The sequence below is a fragment of the Artibeus jamaicensis genome, unplaced genomic scaffold (assembly GCF_021234435.1).
Source record: "Artibeus jamaicensis isolate MK-2021 breed Jamaican fruit bat unplaced genomic scaffold, CSHL_Jam_final contig_354, whole genome shotgun sequence".
NCBI classification, from domain to species: Eukaryota; Metazoa; Chordata; class Mammalia; order Chiroptera; family Phyllostomidae; genus Artibeus; species Artibeus jamaicensis.
In genome coordinates, this window is record NW_026521803.1 from 35935111 (window position 1) to 35957806 (window position 22696).

Sequence of the window (22696 nt, forward strand, 5' to 3'; positions counted from 1 at the left end):
TGGAGGAGCCCAGAAAAGAAGTCGACACCTCTAAAAAAGAAGCAGGTGTTCCTTAATCTAGTCTTTTTCTAAACCAGAACATTTAGAATCTGACTGAGCAAATTCTGTTGCTGTTTTTTTTAAGAGATGTGTTATAGCTTACACTAAGATGTATTTTATGGATAATAAATACCATAATGAAGGCTATATATTTTTTTTCCACTGACTTTTCATATCTGTTTTTTGGATATTGAGTATAGTCCTATTACTGCCAAACTTTTATCTCATCTTTCTCTTTCCTTAAAAAATGGCCTATTTATTGAGGCACCAAATAAAAATCAATATAGTCTTCAGCATTCAACAACATTCTGTGTAATCTTTGGAAATGCCCTAAAAGTTGCAAAACAAATGTTAAGAGTCCAGGGGTAGCCTCTAAAGGATAATTTCTCAAAGTGGGTAGAAATCAGTCATCAGCTGTAGATAATTAGATGAATGGAAATTGGGGGATTGAATACATGGGAGCCCCTTCTGTAATTTTCAGGGCATCACATGTAAATGGAAGAACCGGCATCCCAAATTTTTGTAGAGCATAGACTGACCAGATTTGAGCTACCCCAGGTTAACAGAACAGGTGAGCGGGTTTATCAGAACTCTTAGGGGGTAGATGGTTCACATTAAGTGACCCTTCAATACACTTCTCCTTGGTAAAAGGTTTCAGTTTCCCAAGCACATAATGGGATTTGCAGTCAGGAAACCTGAAATTTATTCTAGACTTTCCTGAAATCTCTACGTTTAGGAAAATTTTCCTTGACTTCTTGGGCCTTAGTTTTTTTTGTTTTTTGAATTTTTGGTTTTTTCTGTAAGATGATAGTTGTTGGTTTAGGTGAACAATACATTTTACCTCCACTAAAAAATAATGATTTTTACGTAAATAGTGGAAACCAACATAAATAAAACATGAATTAAATTTTTTAGCTACATTTTGCTAACCTGAACAAATTTTGCATGCTTTTAAATATTTTTTTCTTGAAATCTTTTCAGATTCGGATTGTTTAGGGAAAAAAACTATACAGAGTAAATATTTTGCATTACTAGGGAAAATTGTCTTGCAAGTTAGACTTTCAGTTTCATGATGTTTTTGCTTCTAAATAGACATCACTGGCTCTTGATAGAAACTTCTCACTATGTTTACTCAGTAAGTATGTTAAAACTTCCCTGCTTCACCTGTGGACTTTACATAAGTTGGATTATTAACTGATATTTGCATTTTCGTTTAGGTTTTGGCTAATTTGTTTTCGTAATTTTTAAATGAAAAGTATAACCCTATTAAATCTGAAATATTTTCTTGCAGTGACCCGTATGTGAAACTCTCATTGTATGTAGCGGATGAGAACAGAGAACTTGCTTTGGTACAGACAAAGACAATTAAGAAGGTAGGTGCCCATTCTAATTAAATTTCATTTTAGCCGTAATTTAATCCCACTAGATTATGTATTTTGGTTCTGTCAAAGTTTATATTTTAAAATTAAGATGGTAAAACTTTTATTTAAAGCAGCTTCCACTAATTATATTTAATCTATAGATTCATGATAGACCAAATTTTCAGTGTCAACCCAAGAAGATATTGTTCCTGGCTTTTAGTTAAATGTCTGTAAAAACAGTACTCTTAAAATGGGGATTATTACAAGTAGCAAGCTTTTCCCCTGCAAAGAGTACAGCAAAGCAAGGATTTGTTATTGTTGGCTCATTACTTTTCATAAAGAGATTTAAAATAATTTAAAATATGTTGGATGAAATAGTCACCTGGGGAATTGGTAGGCACAAAGGTATGGCTTAACTTGAAACAAGTGTTTCCAAAGGAGGCAAAACGCTTGTCCACATGAAGACAAATTAAAAAATACTAATAAAACCACATTTATGTACATATAAATTCCACATGCATGATTTCACTAAAGATGTTTCCATGATTATATTTTAATTCATCTATCTCCATGTTTATATAAAATATTTACTCAATATTTGGGACATTTTTCAAAGATGCATTTAAAAAAAATCCAAAGTGCTGTTATTCTTTGTGCTTCGGTGTTGCTTATGGATGGCTACTATTTTTCCCTCCCTACCTTTGGGGAGTGAGATAGCAGTGTGGTAAGCATTTCCTGGAGAGCTTGATGGCTTGTTTTAAAAAACGGCCCCTCTCCTGCTATTGTGCAGACACCCAGCTCCGTGGCCAGGTCATTTGTGTGAGGAGCGGCAGCTGTAGCGTGTCCTCCACCTGGCATTCGGCCTGGCACTAGAAGTGTTTTGATTAGTGGAGAGGATGCCTGCGAAGGAGGGAGGCCATTGTGTGCTGTGTTAGGCGTATTAGGCGCTGTCACCGGTTCACTTCTCAGTGGAGCGGGGACCCTGCCGTGCAGTGAAGACAAGCCGGGACCTGGTCGCCTGCTGAACGCAGAGGGAGCAGAGAACCAAAGCTGCCAAAACCTGGGATTTGGGATATTAAAAAGTGTCTGCTTCCGGGGGGAGGGCCTCTTCCCTCCTCTGCACGGTAGAGGGTGCCGCGCGGCCGGGGCTGCAACTGCTCGCTCGGCAGCCAGCCTCCTGGTTAGTATTACTTACTGTGCTGGGATCGCTGGGGCTTAAGGAATGCTTCCATCCTTCTCTCCGCGTGGTCGTGCTCCTGGCCCTTCGTGCGTTTTGTGGTCTCTGGTGGTTCTCTTCCCTCACCTGCCCTCTGCTTCCTCCCCTCTGCATTTCCATGAACCTGGTCCCCAGGACGCTGCAGCCCGGACAGGCCTGGGCCTGCCATCCCTCTCCCTGGCTGCCTGGTCCCCCTCCCCTCCCCCTCCTCTCTCCCATCGCCATCCCTGCTCCATTCATAGCTAAAAGTATGCAACCTTCGTTATTTAGGGCTGGATTTACTGTCGAGTTGTGGGCGGGGAAGGTGCTGATTTTTAAAAAATGCCAATTTAGTGTTATACCAATTCTGTGGGTTTTTTTTAAAATTTATAGTTCATTGTGATGGTGGTGTTACTACTTTTATTATTTGCTTCTCCCTGCACTGGCAGATTAAAGGAAATAAGGTTAATAAAGGCAAATATTCTGACTACAGAATATCTGTAACCATTCGTGAGGTTGTGATTTTTCAGTCTGAAATTTTTACATGTAATTTTTGAGACGTGCTATTTAAGAGTATGTTGAATGTCCAAAATGCACAAGCACATATATTGCATGTATGTGCATATGTTTATGTATTCTCTTAGAGTACCTGTTTCATCCTGGTTTTGGAGGGTGTCTAAAGTCAATCTATTGTCTGTCTATGCAGAGAACAAAATATCTTTTCCATGTGCCTGTGCCATGTACACTTGGGTGGGTTGATATGCACGTGGATGAGGGAATGGATAGAGAGAAAGACCGAACGACAGGGAGAAGAGTGTTTTGGGAAAACATAATTTACTTTTGGTTTATAACTGGCAGATTTTTTTCTTGTTATTTTTAGATTTGAGTATTTATATAAAGAGTGAACACATTCACCCTCCCTCCACCTGCTTTATTTCTCTCCAAAATGGGTTTGTAGCATGTAGGTTAAGGAAAGTGAAAGAAATTTACTTCTTCCTTGATAGGATGATCATATCCATGCTAATTTCTTGAAAGATATCTGTATGTTTTCGTGGTGATGGCTCTTTGTTGTAGGTCCCCAATGTTATTCCTTCTGGTTGATATTTTGCAATTTATAGTTTCTTATCTATGAATCATCTGTTTTATAAATACATCCCATTCCCCATCTAGTTTGGTTTGTAGATGGTCTCAAATAATTGACTAAATGCTAATTTTTTTGCTATTTTGAGAATCTCATAGCTTTTTAAAAAATTTGTTAAGCAAAATATATGGACTTCATTGGACTAGAAACTGTTAGTTTCAAAGACTGTAAAAGATATTACAAGATAATTTCTCTTCCAGACGCTGAACCCAAAATGGAATGAAGAATTTTATTTTAGAGTAAGTCTTTCATTTTTTGTAACAGTTTTTATTGATAACTAAATTGATATATTCGTTATCCTAATAGATTCATATTGTGTGAAAACTTGTTAACTTTTTTTGGGTAAAATTCCTTTCACTGTGAGAAATGGCTGGGTGGCCTCCTGCGGTGTCCCAAAGTCTCAAAGACAGTGAGGAGTGGTGACCAGATCTGGACTTGTTTCATTTGGGAATGTTTTAGGGTCGTGAAAAGGAAATGATCTAAATATCATATTTTAGTTTGTTTCTCTATTCAAAACATTTTTTAACAAATAAGGTAAAATATCATTAAACCAGTAGCTAAATTACCTGTGTGAGATGTGGGTGACGAATTCTTTCAGAGGTAGCACAGTCACAAAGAAGCCTAAACATTTTACCAATTATGTTCCGATTAGGAAGGAAAATTTTTCTAATTCAGGTATTTAGTGTGAGAGTGTGTGTATATAGTATGAAACTACTTCTGGAGTTTAAATATCACTGACTTAGTTAAAATTTCCTCAACCTTTTATGTTCAATGCCTAGCTACATGCGGAAACAACCAAATTCTGTGAATTAACAGATTACTATTCAGTGAGTTTTTGTGGTGATTGCTGAGGTTTTTGTACTGAAATTTAGGAGATGTTAAACTGCTCAGGTACGTAATGGAAAGAAAAGGGTTTTTTTTTTCTCTTCAAGATTTATATATCGTCCTCACCTGAGGACATTTTTTAATTGCTTTTAGAGAAAAAGGAAGGGAGAGAGACATCAATCGGTTACCTCCCATACACGCCGTGAGCAGAGATTAAACCCACAACTTAGGCACATGCCCTGACCAGGAATCAAACCCGCAACCCTTCGGTAATGGGACAACGCTCTAACCAACTGGGCCACACTGGCCAGGCAAAATGAGTATATTTTCACTGTCTGTATAGCTGTGATATTAGAAACTACTTTGCCTTCAGAGATGTTCCAGAGGAGATCTCTTGATTCATGTAAATCCCCAAAGAACAGTAATATCACCAGGCCCATTATAATCGGTCCTGATTTCTTCTTTCAGCCACAATAGTGTTTTACGTGCTGCAAAGTCTGATCACTATATACGTTTTCTGTTCAGAGCTGACATACGGTATCACTGTGTAAATACCTAGTGAGACCCTGTGTATAAGATGTATTTAGAATTAGTCCGTGAAGGACTGAAAGGCTGACGGGGGCAGGTCGGTGTTACCGGCCCTCAGTAAACTCTCAAATAGAGCTTCTACCTCTACAGTTCCAAATTATTTACACCCCTTTCAGTTTAACACCTCGCCACACTTACGTCAGTTTTAGTGCATCCAAAATTTTTTCAGCTAATCTTGACGGTGTACATATGTAAACTCTATTTTTCTTGGCTTTTTACAAAAATACCTTCATTTTATTCATTCCACAAACCATTATACAAGCCTACTATGTGCCAGCTCCTGCCTCAACCTGTGGATGTGTTGGTCAGTAGCTCTACACCTCACGGAGCTCAGACACTAGACCCTCCGTCCATCTGCTTGCTCCGTCACCAGGCCAAGGGACAGGCCGAGGGGCCAGAGGCACACGTCATGTTCTCTGTGCCGCACATCAAATGTCATTTCATCCCATTCTCCTTCACAAAGCAGCGGGGACTCACTGACAGTAGACGAGGGTCCACTCTCAGGCTCTGCAACACACAGTCTTCATGACCCTGGAAAGTCCAGCCAAGGACTCACATTCTCTGCAGACTCCTTATTGCTCATGTAGGAGAGAGCGTGGGCACAGGGCACGGTCCAGGACTTCTGTGCGAATGTAAACAGGAGCTCCTACCACTACATCTCTCGTGTGGTTGGTTATTACGAAATGATACTTGAGTCTGAATGATGATTCCTGCCATTTGGGGGGAGGTTTTGGTAAAGAGACAAAAAGAAGCCAAAAGACATTGATTGCTCACTAGCTCTGACATTGACCCCACGGTTGCTGGAAAGTTGGGGGGCATCTTTTCTTTCTTTGTCTAATAGTTCAAAGCATGGGCCCTGGAGGCAAGCAGGCCAGACCTGCTTGGGGTTCTGGTTGCTCTGCCTGCTGGCTGTGGGCTCTTAGGCAACTGACTTCATGGTGCCAGCTCTGTCAGATTGGGGTGACAGTCACACATCCATAGGGGGCGGTCAGGATGAAACAGTATCAAGTGGTTTTTGATATTTAATAAGAAGATAGTGCCTGAAAAAATAAGCACAGTATAGTAATTAGCAGCTTTTATTATATTTTCATCTTAATTATTGCTATTATATTATTATTATTATTATTAGCCTAAGTGATATCCTCAGGTGTAGACCTTGTGCAGGTGTAACCTTGGTCTAGGGCAGCAATTTTCAGCCATGTGCTGCAAACTTTTTTTTTTTAAGATTTTATTTATTTATTTATCTTTAGAGGGGAAGGAGAGGGGGAGAGAAACGTCAATGTGTGGTTGCCTTTCGTGCATCCCCTGCTGGGAACTGGCCTGCAGGGAACCAGTCTGCAACCCAGGAATATGCCCTGACTGGGAATCGAACCGTGATCCTCTGGTTCGCAGGCCTGTGCTCAATCCACTGAGCTACACCAGCCAGGGCTTCGTGTGCTGCAAACTTTATAAAATCTGCAATACCTGACTATTTAGTCCAGGGCACTGACCTCTTGTCTCTTAGATTGTCAAACTAAAAGTGACAACAGCCAAAACAATTGCTGTCTGGTATGAATGAATCAAAATTATACGTATTTTTTGTCAGATCAACAAAAAATATATTTTTTGGTGTGCTGCAGAATTTTAGTAGTTTATATTTGCCGTGAAATGAAAAAGTTTGAACATCAACTGGTCTAGAGGCATGAACATACCTTTTGTAGAGGAGATTGCAAAACTCTTTAGAACTGTTTAGAATTATCCTTTCTCATGTTAGAAAAGCAGCTAAAAGCATTTTTTCTCTTAATAAACCTCAATATTCAGCATAGAACAATACAGAAATAAATAATAGGAAACTCGATTTAGTAGGTACAGGATGTCCAGAAGAAGTCAATTATTCAGATTACACAGTTGATATGGATGCATTATAAAGCATGCTGTTCTTTATCTTTTATTTCATCCTTTAATGATTTCTGACCGTTTTTGAAATACTCTTTGTGTCCCAATAGGTAAACCCATCTAATCACAGACTCCTGTTTGAAGTATTTGATGAAAACAGATTGGTAAGTGGCTCCCAGTTTTTGTTTTTGCTTCACTTAAAAAAAAAAAACTTAATATTTAAAGTGGCGTCTTTTAAAGCTGATTATGTTGTACTTCCGACAGTATACATCCCACGCCAGAGACTTTATTTTGGTTCCGTCACTAGCTCGTGATTCTAGCAAGTATTCCTGTATGGCTAGGACAGAACTTTTATTGGTGTATGTGTATTTTTTTGTTGCTAAATCACAGTTACAGGGAGTGATAGTCACACTGATGGTGTGTCGAACGCCATGTTTAGGTCTTCTGTTGAGAAAGCAGAGTAGTAGGCGGGCCTGTGAAGAGGAGGCCGTCCCTCATGCAGACACACCTTCCAGGGATTTTAAGTGTGAGTCTGTGGTGCCTCCTTTGGGGAAAACAAAAATCTAATTAACAGCAGATAGCAAAAAGCGAATCTATATTTAGCAGGTAAAATTAAGCTGTATTTTAAAAGTGGTACTTCCTCAAGGGAAATTAATAGAAAGTACCTTCAAAGAACCAAAGGTATGCCTGAGGCGTAAGACTGATATAAACTAGTATTTTACACAGAGATTGGCAGATAGGTACGATACCGATACCTGGCTATGTATACATTATATTTATAGACTTGGATGTAGTAAAACTAAGATTTCACTTGGGAAATGGAAGTTCAGAAGCAAACCTGGCGTGAAGCATTTTGCCAGTCCCCTGATTAAGATGTAAACATCAAGTACCCACGCGTGTCAGGTGCTCCGGCTGTGAAAACGGACTTCGTGTGCCGGCTTAAGTTACTCTCAGAAATGGTATTACAACTCAGTGCAGCCCATTGCCACTCAAATCTCCTTCCCATGAAATTGCGTGTATCATTAGGTTAAAATGAATGTTCATACGAACCTTTCTTGCTGAAGAACTCAACGGAAACTCCAAGTTGCTAAATAGCTTGAGGTTGGTAGATTCTTTGATCTGGAGGAGACTTAGAGTGCAGCTCAATCACCTAACCCCCCCTCCTTGACACTGAGAGAGGTGAGGTTTGGGGTGCTCGGTGACTTAGGCACAGCGGGTGGTCAGTGGCGATGCTTCAGTGGTCAGCAGCGATGCCTTGGAAGGAACCACGACTCTCCTAGTCTCAGGCCCGTGGCTGTGAATAGCCAGGCATTTCACACTGATTTCAGAATTTGGGAGTGTGTTTCATTTCCTCTGCTTGGTATTGTTCTCCAAATTAGAAAGCCAGCAGATTCAGGCCTACCACCAGATAGCTCTTCTGTTACAAACACTGGGGGTCCCCGTGGCTTTGCTTTGAACCCACCTGTTTTCACCTTGGGTGATACTTAGTTGTACCGCACCGCTCGCTCACATCTGCTCTGGGTACGCAGTTATTTTCTTGTTAAATCGCATGGGAAAGTCTTTCGGGGGTCCACTCTTGGCATCCCCGTCCCCACCCCCACGAAGCCAAGACTGTAAATTCGGCAGGGTTGGTGGAGTGTATTAAGTCCCGGTAGTCACTGATGCAGTCATGGCCTAATCCTCATTCTCTCCTTTACTGAGTACGGTGACATTTCTTTAAGGTGAAGGCAGGGCCAAGTGTGAGGGAAAATTCCCTCTTGCCAGATGTGCTTTAATTCATTACTTAATCTTCTCCTATTAAGAGAAATTCACTGCAGAAAATTCGTTTCCCATTCCTGTTATCCAACCCAGTGACTGTGGAGGTGCCCTTGCCACAGGCCCGGAACCACAGGAGCACGTCCAAACCCAGAAGGGGGTTGAGTGCAGGGCTCTAGGAACTCCCGTGCGAACACAGACTTCCCCTGAGAAAGGGGCCGTCTGCAGTGAACACTGCTGGTGGTGGTTTTCTCTTTGGCCATTAATCCAGCTAAGACAATGCATGACTGTAGGGGTGTTTGGCAGTTTTAGCCTTAAACAAACCAGCTTCCATTTTCCTCCCACACATCATTTTTGGCATTTAAAACACAGGCCTTTAGAAAACAGGTTTGCGTGTATGTAAACACGGTCAATTCCTCCACACCCTCAGCTCCAGAGCTGTTGACAAAGTCATGCTTTGCAAATTTTAAAATAAACTTTTTGTCCCTCTGTGCAGCTTGGTATTTTCCCCTCCTATTTTTCACTCCCTCCTAAATAAACCTCTTTGTTAAATAACCCGTGTTTCTGGGTCACAGAAAGCTGTCGCTTTAAAACACACAGAATACATCCAAGTTAACTACAAATCCGATGACACGTTTTTGAATGAGGACCTTTCCTTTTTTTCCCCCCCTTCGTTCCTCCTGGCCCTTTGCAAAACTAGCCAGATTCCATGTTTGCATCCCAGCTCTGTGAATATTGCTGAGTTCTCACTGGAAGGCAGTCACCTCCAGGCAGACTTTCCTCTGTATGGTGTTTGAATTAACTTACAACAAAAAGCACATGTACACCCTTCTGCAGTTTTTTGTGGGGAGGGGCAGTGCCTTATTGGGGTTGTTTTTTTTTTCTCTCTCTCTCTCTCTGTCTTCCTTGACATATGGGAGAAAATGTTTTCTCCAGCTGGGGTCCTTTTCTTCCCTCAGTGACAGTCACAGTCTGTCTGACATCAACTCACAGACACACGCCTTTTAAATGAAAAGTGCTGTCGCAGCAGCAGACAGACCGCTCACTGCCGGCATTATAAGTTGTCCTCCTTCCCCTTAGCTATTTTGTGACTTGTAGATCATGGTCTAATTATTCAGCGTTAAAGGGGCACTAATTCTGCAGGGCGTGCGACCATATTTATAGTACGTTTTATTCGTTCGCATTCCATCTGGGTGGTGTGGTGCGATCATAAATAACAGGACTGTAACCTCCGAGGCTCGGGAAAGGATTTTCCTAGGGCCACGGCATTTTTGCTCGTTGTCACTCAGCCGTGCGTGGAGGTGGGGAAATACCGCGTCTCACCCCGTGTGTTCTGTGCCAGCTCTCGCGTTGGTTCGAGGGCGCCCGGGCCCTGGCTCCGTGGAAAGAACTGACTTGTGAGCGCGATGCCGAGAGATTTATGGCAGCGTGGCTCGGAGCGTGTCTGCTGCCGCAGTCAGCTGCGAGAGCTCCCTGCTGGGGCCACTCCTGTCTGATGGAAAAAAGCAGCAGCTGGAAGGTGCTGTTTCAGGCTCTTGTGCTGCTTTAAAAAAAATGAGAGCGAGAGGGGGGAAAACTCCACTAAGTCCACAAGCTGGCATTGGAGGGGGGGACGGCGGTCATGTGGTCCTGGCCGCCCTACCCCCTGTCACAGTGCGGATGAGAGCTTTTTGCTCTTATCCAATCATGCCTGGAATGCCGCTTGCCACTTGGGTTATTTCTGCTATCTGTCGCTGTCGGTGCCGCAGTGCTAAAGGTTTGGCAGATGGGACGCTTTTCCTTGGAGTCTGTGTCTCCGGCTTTTGACTTCTGGCAGTGCCGGGCCGGCTGCTGCCGCTCGCCCTCTCCCTCCCTGCCCCCCTGGGCACCATGGCCCATCGGCTTCGGTTTCATTTTGGCTCCGGTCGCAGCAACACGGCCCCCGAGTCGGAGATCCTCGACCAGGAGCGAGAAGACGACTTTTTCATGGCATTCCACACCCTGCCGCGGCGGGGTGGCCCTCACCTCTTCGCCCAGCGCGCGGTGGAGGACGGCGGTGGCCTGCCGGAGGCGGTGGGCGCCCTCAAGCGCAGCTCGTCCATGTTCATCCCGCAGCTTCTGAGCCCCGTGGACGTGCGGCCCACCCGGAGCTCGTCGGTGCAGATCTCGCTGCAGCGCAAAGCCGCTGATGGCGCCCCGGATGCATGCGGGCCACCCGAGGCCCTGGACGGGGATAAGGGGTCAGTGTCTCTGGGCCACTGCCCAGAGCCCCCCGAGCCCCAGACCCCCGAGAGCTCACCTCCCAGGGCCACTAGGAGTGCAGGCCCCCTAGTCAATGGCACTTGTGGCCGCCGAATACGGGGCCCCGTCACTGCTGATGGCCGAGAAGAGGCTGAGCCTTTGGCCACCCAGGGACCTGAAGGTGGCGGGCTTCGGATCCAGCACCGAGCCTCCAGCGCCGACGTGCGCCAGGTGAGGCTGATGCCCTTCGGGGCCGACGGCCTGGGCAGCCCCTCGGCTCCCGAGCCCAGGCGCTGGTCCCTGCAGCACGTTCCAGATGCTTCTGGGAGTTCTGGGAAGAGGTGCTTTGTGTTCCAGCTGCAGCAGCCACCACCAGGCATGTCAGGTTTGGGCGGCGATTTCAACTTTGGGTTCACGGGCACGAAGGGGGACAGGTTGGTGCGGTACCCCCGTATCCGGCTGGAAAGGAGCACCTCGTACCCCACACAGCCCCGAGCAGAGCGCAGCAGCCCCACGGAGGAGCAGGGCCACCAGGGCCACCCAGAGACTCCACCTCGGGGCCGCAGGGTGGCCCCTGAAATCCGCAGGACGAACTCGATGGAAAGGACCCCGCAGGGTCAGGGCTGCACGTTTAAGATCAGGCAGGATCAAAACGCGGGTCAGCAGCATTTCAGAATCCTGGTGACTCGGGGGCCAGAGGAAGCTCTCCCGACGCCCCAGGAGAGTAACCCCACCAGCCCTGCTTCCCCCGTGGCGGGGGCCCCGGTAAGTTAGCTTGCGTTTCCGTGTGAGGGCCGGTGGGAAAGGAAAGAAAGCTTATTGTGCAGTGTAATTAAAATAGACTTCCTCCCGCCACCCTCGGGAGTTTCCCAGCCTCAGGCCAGTGGAACTTAATGGTTGGCAAAGTGGTGGGAGCTCTTCCGGAGCCCCAGTGTTTGGTGGAGCCCATGCAACTAGTTAGCATTTCAGAAAATATCTTCGCTTTAGGTCCTCGAAGTCAAACAGCTCTGTCTGTTTTGAAAATCCAAACACTCTCCCTCCTTTCCCCTCCTGCTGAATAAAAGCATCTCAACATTTTATTGCTTTAAATTAATCTTCCAGGGCCTCAACACATCGCCGCTGGAAATGCATTTAAAAGCTGCCTGCAAATATAGCCCGAGACCACGCTTCCCTTTAAAAATAGTTCTAATGCAGGCGAGAGAGTATCGCCAAAATCTCAAGAGGCGTCTCTTAATCAAGGGTATACAAAGTGTGACCAATTCTTCCTAGTGGCCTTTTTGCTGTGAAGGGTCGGCCCTTGTTATCATTTATCTTCTTTTCTGTTTTGTTTTGTTTATTTTTGTCCCATTAATCCTGAACAAGAGTGGGACAGTAAGCAGTGCATTTCTGAGGCAGACTGGCTGGTGGGCCGAGGCGAAACTGGCTGGAGCCTGGCTGCTGGTCAGACTGCGAGGCCTGCCGCTGCCTGTGTGAGAGTCCAAGCCGGGATGCTGTACACAGAGTAGTCAGTGCCCCATCTCCAGCTGCGGAAACAGATGCCTGAGGACAGATTTTGGCCCGTGTCGCTCCTGCGCACTCGCTCGCTCCCTGTCCGTGAAATGAGCGCAGAAAGACAGCTGCAGACCCCACCGGGCCAACGACGACTCTGCAGCTCGCTCAGTTTGTGGTGGGATGAAAACTTTCCTCAGTGAAGTTTCTGTTACTAGTAACCATTAGCCATTATGTGCTTTTATTAGAGAACAAACGCCTTTCAAAGAGTTGGAATTTTCCCCCCTGAATTTCATGCGATTACCGGTTTGAGGATGTGGTTATAAAATGCCTGGGGGACTTTGTGTGGGTTTTCATTGTGAACTGTAACATTTCAAAGTGGTTGGTTGGTTGGTTGGTTTTTTACTGTACAATTGTATCATCTTTTAATTCACTACTGTGTGGCGAGAGACATTTTTGGCCACTCACGTAATCTTTATCTATCGTTGTTTTTCGCCACTGTGAAGGGGTTATAAGATACTAAATGCAAATATTATTCTGGGTGTTAGGGATAACTATTTTTCTACTTATTCCTTCCATAGCACTTGCCGTTTATTATCTCGAGCGCCTTTATTAGGAAATGTCAGAGTGCTTTGTCTTGGTCTGGACTAATAGCATTTTTATACAGTGGCTCAGATTTCCATAGAATTTTGACATGATCAGAGCTTTTAACCTTCGCCCCCCCCCCCCCCCAGTGCCGTCCTCACTGTTGTGGGCAGTGCAGCTCCATGCAGGGCACAGGCCACTCCAGCAGGAAAGTGGACAAACTGAAGGCCTTTCCTAAAGTTGTGATGACTGTTTTATTACCAAAATCCTACATTATCTGTGCAGTGAGATATCAAGACAAATGGATTTATATAATTAATTAGAGTCTCATTTGGCTTGAAGTTTCTAATGTAATTAGAAAATACATAGAATATACTGAACCTTACATATTACCTTACATACAAGGGCTATTGAAACTTGCTTGCAGGGACTATTATAGTGGGAAACAAATTTCTTTAAATTTGGAAATTTAAGTTCTAGAATAAAGGGCTCTTTTTGGAGAATAAATTCTTTCAGCATACCGTAGTTTTCTTTTTCACAGGTATGTTTTTGAATCCATACATGAATTTGAAAGTGGTTGGTAAGAAGCTGGTTTTCTTTTAAGCAAAACCTTTTTCCCTTAAGAAGCAAAAACAAAGCTTTTCACTAAAACTCTCTGCTCCATTCAACACTTTGTACGTGTTTCACACGGGCATTCAGTGCCCGCAGCAGCTGCCACGGCCTTATTTATCTTGAGGGAAAACATTTCACTCCGGCGTCTGCAGTTCTGGCTGACACCGTGGTGTTTTGATGTTTCAAATATCTTCTGCTGTGGTCAGAAGCGCGTATCATTATTAGCGTACGCGAGAAATTCACCGAAACTTACTGCAGTCCGGTGTTTCAGTGAGGTCGGAAATCTCGTCTGGGAAAACCACTCAGGATTCCTTTGAACGAAAGTGCCCGTGTTGTGTAATCTAGGCCTCAGATCTTACTGCAAGGTTCATTTGTTGAGTACTTTTCTCCGTCTGTGCCTCCCGAACATCCTGCCATGAATAAATTTAAAAGGCAACGTGACTCCAAATAATGCTAACCAGCTAGATTCCTAGAAAAAAAGATGCATGGGAACAAACCCCTCGTGGTGACAGATTTCCCAGTCGGTCTGAAACCCTCAGGAAAGTGGAATTGAGTCTTACAGTCACCAGTTCTAACATTTAAGAGGTCTGCAGATGTCTCAGTTCAGCTTGTGGCATTGTTAATAGTTGGTGATTTTCCTAAAGTAGTTTTCGAGTTACTCGATCTGGTTGTGAGCGTCTGAAACCACGTTGGAGTTACTCCAAGGAAGCGGGATCACTGTTTACCAGCGTTCGAGCCGCCTCCTCCACGGTTTCCCTCACAGTCACTGGGAGGCTTCAGGAGCCACTTTAAATCCCATTAATGTTATTAAGTGTTTAAGGCCCAGTGTGTATATAACATCACACCAGGTACGTGGAGAGCTTCATAGACTTATCTGGGTTTCCTGCTGCCACAGAGATTTTATGGTGAACAGAGGGAGGAAGGCCCCTGGGAGCAGGGCGGGGGGCACAGCCTCACGTTCCCACACCCGCCACGCACACTGGCGGTGGAGGTGGTGGTCGTCTTTGCTTCCTGCGCAGGCGCTCTGAACTTCTCCCTGCACCTCTCGACGGACACGCCCTTCACAGAAGTAGTGTAGTATCTTGTGATTAAACATCCATTTTACTGAACGCAAAGGAATATCCAAACTGCTTTTTTAATTTTAGTGTGCCTCTTTTAGAAAAGGGTGGTTTTCCTATACGGAAAAAATTTGACATTAATTGGTGTCCCTTTCTTACCCTAAAAAGTAATTGTATGAATATACGTCTGAAGCACCTTCATTGAAAAACACAGCCACCATGTCATGGATAAGGAGAACAGCTAGCATTCCTTTACTGACTCGGTTTCTGATTGGATTCTGTAAAGTTTTTTCCCCCCTTGCATAGAGTAGTCATTTCTCTTACTGTGGTCATGTGTGAGAATGTTCCCGTATTATGTCCCAAAACTTCAACTGTTTTCAGGGATGCCTTGAAAAGCGTGGGCAGCGCACAGGAGCTGACACGGACGTGTGTTTTCACACCCAGACACAGGACTTGCAGTGAGAGCTCATGTTTCTGTCGCACCTCAGTGTCCGAAAAGTGCCTTCGTTTATTTCACGTAGTCTACGTTCACTCTCCAATTGCAGGGGCATCTTCTGGCTCGCCCTCCCTCCTGACGGCCATGTGACATCGAGGTCCTTTACTGTTTCAGTCCGTCATGACAACTGGTGTACTGGCATATCACTTCCTGTACCTGTCGTGGGAATTTTAAGACTGTGCACTTCTTTGCGCAATTAAAAAGTCTGTGTGGCCAAAGAAAGCACCCGAATGCTTCCTGCGACGTGACATTTCTGCTGAGAGTTTTGGTGGCAGTAACTGCAGCCGGTGCCTTGCCGCACTGGCCTGTGGGCAGGAAGAGGCACCTGTGGGGCCACAGAGCCGGGCTTGGCAGTCGCCTGTCGCGTCCTGGGGTCGCTAGTTGCCCTCTCCATGTGCACTCCCTTGTCAGTGAAAAGCGAAGGTGCAGTCGCCCTGCTCACGGGTTTGTGGTGAGGTGTCAGTGCAGACGGGCCTGATCGCTGTTTCGGTTGATGTTTTCCTGCTTAACTAAGTATCTAACTTACAGCCCTCTCTCTGAGGAAGGTCATGCAGTGTCCTGGGAACACGCAGCGTTTGATCAGCACGGCCTTAGACACAGGGCAGCAGGAATTTGAGGCATGCCCGGCAACATTTACTTTAATAACTAGCTGCGATGTCCCCCTGCTGTCATCTCATGGGTCCTGAGTGTGTGTCCCTTGGGTAATTGGCACCAAGGAACCCGAACATGCTTTTGTGATGGTGTGTAGCCGCTGAACTCTGCATTGCAGAAAAGGGCCTTTGCTGGTATTGGCTGTGTCGAGTTTCGAAACTTTGAAATGTTTAGCTGGTACTTCCCACATGTTACAATTTGACCACATCATTTTGCTATAGTGTTTCCAGGGGTTCCACTGACTTTTATTTCTTATAGGCTGAGGTGTCAGCAATCCTGTGTTACCCGTGCAAAATGCCCACACTGTGTGGTTTACACATGAGGGCAGGATTTGGGCAGAGGCTTTAGTAGGTACCTCCTGTGAGAGGATTTTCATAAATGCCCCAGCCGCTTCACTTGGCTAAGCCTGCAGGCAGAATTCCTAGGCATTGAAATAAATCTGTAATTTTATAATACATATTAATAAGTGTTATTGCTACATGAAAGTTCACAATACCAGAAGAAATTGACTCCATGTCAGGATTACCTTAAAATTTAATAAATGTTGGGTTTCTTTGTTAGAAGGTCATGGTTTAAAGCTACTTGAGGCTAATCTAAATGGTAACCTATTTGTGCACCTTGACATAACCAAGCAGATTTATTACTGCTGAGCTAGATTCCTGCCCTAAATACATTGGCCTGCTATAAAACTCTTAATGATACTTTCAAGACGTTTGCAGTAGTGAGGAAAGGGCAGGAAATTCACAGATGATGTTGAAATGGTTAATACCACAATATCTAAGTTTCCACCGTAAATGCCAAAAAGAAGCCCGGAGGACTCAATCCAGAATTGGCAGGTGAGTATCCTGTCTGTGATCATCCAGGTGCTTTGATTCACAAGAAGGAGCGTACTATTCACATCCTGCATTAGAGAGCCTACTTGATGTATACACTCAGCTCCAATGTAAAGATTTAAAAGGCCTAAAGGGATAGTGTTGGGAATATTAGCCAAAATATATATTGCAAGAGAGTCCGTGATTTTTTTTCTTCTTGGCAAATGGAGATTGCTGAACGATGTTCAGAAGTAATCTCGACTCAGTATGCACCAGGACGTATAGTGACCTCTGGGGGTTTTCCTTTCTCACTCTCTTGTTTATTATTCCGCGGTGGCTTCCTTGGGCAACCCGGGATAGAGAGGAATATTAAACAATAAATAAATAAATGAGTGAGTGAAACAGGTGGCCTGGCATCAGTGGGCCTCTGAGTACATCTCTGATGTCATGCCGGGTTTGTGCCGTCCTGAAGTGACACTTAGGTGGTCTCCAGGCATCGCCACCTTTTAACAGGAAGTCGAGCTTTCAGGATGGAGGGTGGAGTAGATTGTATTTCAAGAAGAACACTGCTTGTTATATACCCTGGTCGTTTTAGAACCGTGGACGGCTTTTGACACTGTTGAATAAAGTGCTTCAGGCGAAAGGAAAGGCCATGAAATGAAATGAAAGTATCGTAAATTGAGTTGGAAAGGGCCCTCTTTTTTCTCTAGTTTGGCTGATGTTGCTGCACTTGGTGTTCAGATACTTTGTGGCAGTTCCTTTAAGTCCCTGCCCTGACTGCCTATTCTTTTGAAGCCATTCTGTGTTTATTTTGGTCTTAAGTATTGTTCCATATACTTCTGGGTAAGCAGAAAGTAAGAAAATTCCTCCAGGGAGGAAAGGATTAGTTTCCCCTAGGAAATGGGCCTTTCCAGGTCCTTGGAGTTTACACCGACTTCATTTGTGACTTAGTGTTTATCGATCAGGGTGAGTCCAGAGGCTGTCCCTTCCCCCATATAATAACTTCGGGGAATATTCTTTCAGCCTATAATCTCTCATTAGGTTGCTTACCTCTTTCTGGGGGTCAGGGGGTACTGGGACAAGGTAGGGATCTTACCAGGCGTATTGAGTATTTGATAATTCAAATGGTTGGATAGATTTACAGTTTCTCTTCTTTACTCTCTGGAGGTCAGTCCAGAACTGATAGACTGACACTATGTGAAATGACCCACATAGGTCATAACTCTTCCATTTTCTTGAGAGACTTTTTACAGCTTCCTAATAAACCATGCTTCTTGGGAATCTTTCTCTCTTTTTATTTTATTTTTTTTTCATGTTCCCTTAAAATGCGTGTCTACACATTTCATTTTTGGAGGAGGGGAAAACGCTGCCTTGGTTCAGATTTTTTAAACGGAGTTAACTAGAAAAATGGAGGTGGAGCAGAAATAGTGAAAAGTGTGTGAACTCCTGCCAGAAAACCTAGCACCTTTTCAACAAAAAGCAGGGACTTTTCAGAACTGCCAACTCCTCAACTTTCCTGAGCTGCACTCGGCCTGCTGACGGCATGACTCTGGGGTTCGATCTGTTCTGTGTGTACTTATTGTGTTTTTCCACTTGAAAAAAAAAAGCGATACTAAGTTGAATAGAATTTCAACATCTTGATGTTTTAATATTTAAATTGATTTAGTCTCTGTTTGTGATAGAAACTATTTTTTTTTAAATCTTGAAACTGTATTCTACTTACTAGCATGTGTTACTAAGGTGCCCAGGCGACACAGCACAGGAGGAAGCAATGAACAGTTTTCTACAAGCACAGTGTGCCCTCCGGCCTGGCTGCGCCCTCGGCCGAAATTCCATTAGCAAGAGAAGCCCCTGATTCTGCAATCTGGCATTCTTCTCCCACTAACGCGTGCAGGGGTCATTTTTATATTTTAGATTTATAAACGTATTGAGCTGTGAGTTTCCATTGGAGCTAGGTAGGCCAATTCCTTTCCGTTTAAAGGTGAGGAAACTGAGAGAGCATTGTGCAAGTACAAAGAATATCCATTGTATCTCATAAGCGTAAAATAGTGATTTTTGAGTAATACCGCCTGGGAAGCGCTGCCTGTCTCGAAGTGGGACAGCTGAGATGAGACATGTGTGACAGAAGCATCCGTTCAGCACAGCGGGCACTACAAATGCACTGAGGCCCAGTGCAGGCAACGGGTGACTAGTTGCTTACACCCAGAGGGGGCAGCGTGGGCCTGGAGGGACAGGAGTGCCATCATGGAGCAGAAGGTTGGAAGCGCATCTGGAAAGATGACCAGGATTTGTCTCCGTGGGTCGGGGGGAGGGGCCTTGTTTGGAAGACGGAAGGTAGTGGTGACGGCCAGCAATGGGGTCTCGGTGTCTGCCCAGGGATGTCCTCGGTCGTGAGCAGCGAGTTTCCAAAAACGGCTTTTTAATGGGAAACACTATTGAAGAATTTTTAGTTATAGTTATTAGCATGAAGAATTCCTCTCTTTTCCATCAAATGGGGAGTTGAATGAATTTCTTCCTTACCTGCCTTCCACAGAGCTGGTCTGTGAACATCGGCCCACGCCTGGCCAGAGACAAAGAGATGCCAAGAAAGTTCCAGCTATAGAGCAGGAGTGGCAGGAATTAAACAGATACCTGTCGCCTTCCCTGTGACATTGTATTTTAGGGTCATCCCTCAAACACAGCAGAGTACACTTGCTTTCATAGGGGTTGACTGTCTCAGCCCTTCCTCTGTGCTCTGGGGACTGCATCCTGAAGGAACCGCTGAAGGCGTGAATATCTCAGTATTTCTTTGCATGTTTCTGTTTGAAATGACGTTATGTTAGAAAATCCTTGCTTTACATTATGATATTTGGAAATGTTACATTATTCATATATAGTACCTATGCTTTATAGGTTCATATACAGTGTTTCACACCACAAAACAAGATGTGGTAAAAAAAGAAATGAGTGTCAGATCTGGGACGAATGATACATCTCTAACCTTGGAAGGAGGGAAGCAACAAAGAAAAGATGGACAGATTCGGCCCTAATAGCATTAAATTTAAGAACCATGCAGAAAATTAACCCCCAAAAAAACAACAGGTGTTCTTCTTAGTGATTAATATGATTTTTTTCCCCAGTATCTTTGACTCTGTTCACATTTTTGCTAAGAGATGTACACCCATGTTACAAAAGTTTTAGTAAGCACAGGAAAGTGCTCAGGTTCCCCTTTCTCCCGACTCTCTGACCTCTACGCCAGGAAGTAAATAGCTGTTGGTGAATCACAAAAAGAGATTAACAATAAAGACAGAAGCCCCCAACCCTCAAGTTGCATCACTTTGTACCTTTTACCTTATGAAAATGGTTCAGAACTATAATGCATGCAGTTGGGAGAATTTGTGGTCGAACACAGTGTATTCCAACTGCTGGGTGGTAGTATCCATGGACTTGGCCTTAGAATGACTTCCCTCCACTTAAGTATTTAAAAATCACAAAGCAGATTTTAGGTATGGCAATTCTTGTTCTGAAATATTAGAGTTAACCCAGAAGTTGTTACAAATCTAAGCAGAAGCCTTTACAAAGAGGTTTTTATTTTCTGCTTTTCAAGTAGGTCCACTCCCCAAGCCATTACAAAGAACAGATGGATGGAGAGAAGTTCCTTTAAGATCACTGGCTACAGTTAAACCCCTTGGCGGCTGTGCAGTTAGGGCCCAGCATAAGCTGTTAGACCTTTTGGAAAAGGAATGCCCCCTTAATCCGCGTATTTGTCACCCAGAATTTAGAATTTGACATTTTCTTTTCAGCCAATATGTAAATCAAATAGGTGAATTGAGTTTTACTTTTTTTTTTCTGGCTTGTGAGAACTGCAGTTTTCCAAGAACATGCTTCCTGGAGTTCTGTAATTAAGTAGTTTAAAAAGTTTTGGTTCTAATTGTTAGGTTATTAATCCTCTGAGTTTAGATTTCCACTTGGAGCTTCATTTGTAATTTACGAGAAATTGTCCGTATTCCTTTTTAAAATCAAGTAGCCTAAAATCTTAGGAAGACTTTAAAGGAAGACCTGTGACCTTAAGAGGTAGGCACCTTAAGCGTTAAAATATAATGAGACCGTTGCCAAGGAACAGGGCCTTCAGCCTCCAGGGGGACCACACTGAACAAGTAAGTGGTGTGCCATTTCTTGGTAGAAATCTATCTGACATCACACAGAGATTTTGAACTTGGAACGGATGCCTGGAATTTGGGGGGGGTTATAGGAACTCTCTCTGTTCCCAAGGAGTTGATCCTTTTCACTGAGAAAGGAGGCATCACACCCAAAGGAAGGACAGGTGTTGGCGTCACATGAGGGTGGCCCGTTTTCTTTGGTGTTTTTCTGCTCTGGGGGCTTCTGGTCTCACACCACACCACTGAGGTCCCATGGCGTGGATGCCTCTGTGTGGTCAGAGTTTGGAGAGGACCGATGCTGGGCTGAAGGAGATGGTGGTGTGTTTCTGACTCATGGAATCATAATATTTATTTATACTTTTCTAAAACCTCCCTAGTTTTTATAGCTGGAACCTTTTTGCTGCTGGAACAAATGGGTGGAACTCCCCAGTACAGCTGCCTGGAGACCAATAAAAATCATTTGTGACGTTGCTACTGGATGAGATGATCAACATTCATTAAATGAATTTGTTAAGCACTTACTGCGTGCCAGATACCATTCTAAGTTCTAGGTGAATAGCAGTGAGCAAGAACTGAGAACCTCTGTCCTCACGCACTTACCGCTGGCCCTGGGGAGGCAGAGGAACAAGACAAGTGGGTCGAAATACCGCGCGTTAGACCACAATGCCGGAGAAGAGCAGGGAAGGTGGGGACAGAGCTCTGCCGACAGGTGGGAGCAGCCTTTCCAGAGAAAGGAAAGGAGCCGTGCGGGGGCCCTGAGGTCCAGGTGTGCCGGAGAACACCACGAACAGCGGAGGGACACGTGGCTAAAATGGGCGCCCCGACATGAGAAGCGTAGACCCGGAAGGCAGAACAGTCATGAGAATGGGCAGGGCATGGAGGGCCGCTGTGGGGCCATGGGGGCGGAAGGCCTCAGGAGGGCTTTGAGCAGAGGAGGGCCACGATCCCACTGTGTCGTCATGGACCTCGCTGGCTCCTGGGCCGAGACTGCGCAGCAGATGTGGGGACCGTTGGAGTGGTGTGTGTCACCTGAGGGATGACCAGGCCGGACTCCGCTCTGCGCCGCTGTCCCTTCCACAGGCTTATTCTCCCCAACCGGAGGGTCAGTCGTGATTTTTCTCAGGAGGGCGTCTAACCTTAGGATTGTGCTCAGGCTGTCACCCTAAGGACCGACACCTTCATTTTCATGTGGCAGTGCCTAGAAAATGAGAAGCTTTTATTCCCTCAAGTGAGTGTTCTTTCAAGATGCTTTCTGCTGCCTGCGTCGTGCCAGGACGTGGGTGAGTTATTTTTGCACTTTTGCCAGGGAGTCTGCTTCTAGTTGCAGATTGCGTTTATTATAAGGCATATTGTCCATTGATGAATAATGTGTGGGCTACAAAGCAGATACACAGCTTTGAAAATAGCTCATTTATCCTGCAAGCCTCCCCCGCAGTGAGAGGTGGGCCCTTCAAAAGTGGCGTCCAGGGGCGGGTGTTTTGCATCTGTTTTCCCCAAGTTCTGAGGCCATTGTTTTGTCCTGTGGTTCATCCTGTTTCTGTGATGGGCCAAGGACTTGAAGGAGACAGGCATGGCCTCAGGTCATGGAGACCTGAGATGAGGAGAGAATTTTTAGGTCGCTACTAAGGCAATAAGTGCTCCTTGGTCTCAGCTGCCAAAAAATGTCCCTTATATCGTGAGTTGAAATTCCAGATTTCCTGCTTCTGCACTGAAGTCCTGCAAGGCATGGTAATGTGGCCACAGCGAGTTCATCCTTGTTTCTTTGAACTGACCGGCTGAGGCTTGTGCAGAGGTTCTGCGTTTGGAGGAGTCCATGGACTCCTCCTCAGAGAGTGGCAAGTTCCAGGTGAGGGAGC

General features: G+C 44.8%; 1 protein-coding gene across 11 annotated transcripts in view; it reads left to right on the forward strand.

The window, feature by feature from the left end:
* Nucleotides 1-22696, forward strand: part of NEDD4L (NEDD4 like E3 ubiquitin protein ligase) — a 289989-nt gene that overhangs the window by 151979 nt on the left and 115314 nt on the right. For 5 of the 11 annotated variants that reach the window (XM_037151988.2, XM_037151991.2, XM_037151994.2 and 2 more), the window contains 3 exons: nt 1331-1412; nt 3937-3975; nt 7135-7188. In XM_037151988.2, coding sequence (XP_037007883.1) covers nt 1331-1412; nt 3937-3975; nt 7135-7188 — 175 coding nt within the window. Of the gene's footprint in view, nt 1-1330; nt 1413-3936; nt 3976-7134; nt 7189-9830; nt 11765-22696 lie in introns of those variants that run through there. The other 6 variants (XM_053664194.1, XM_053664196.1, XM_053664199.1 and 3 more) reach the window with 3 other exon arrangements.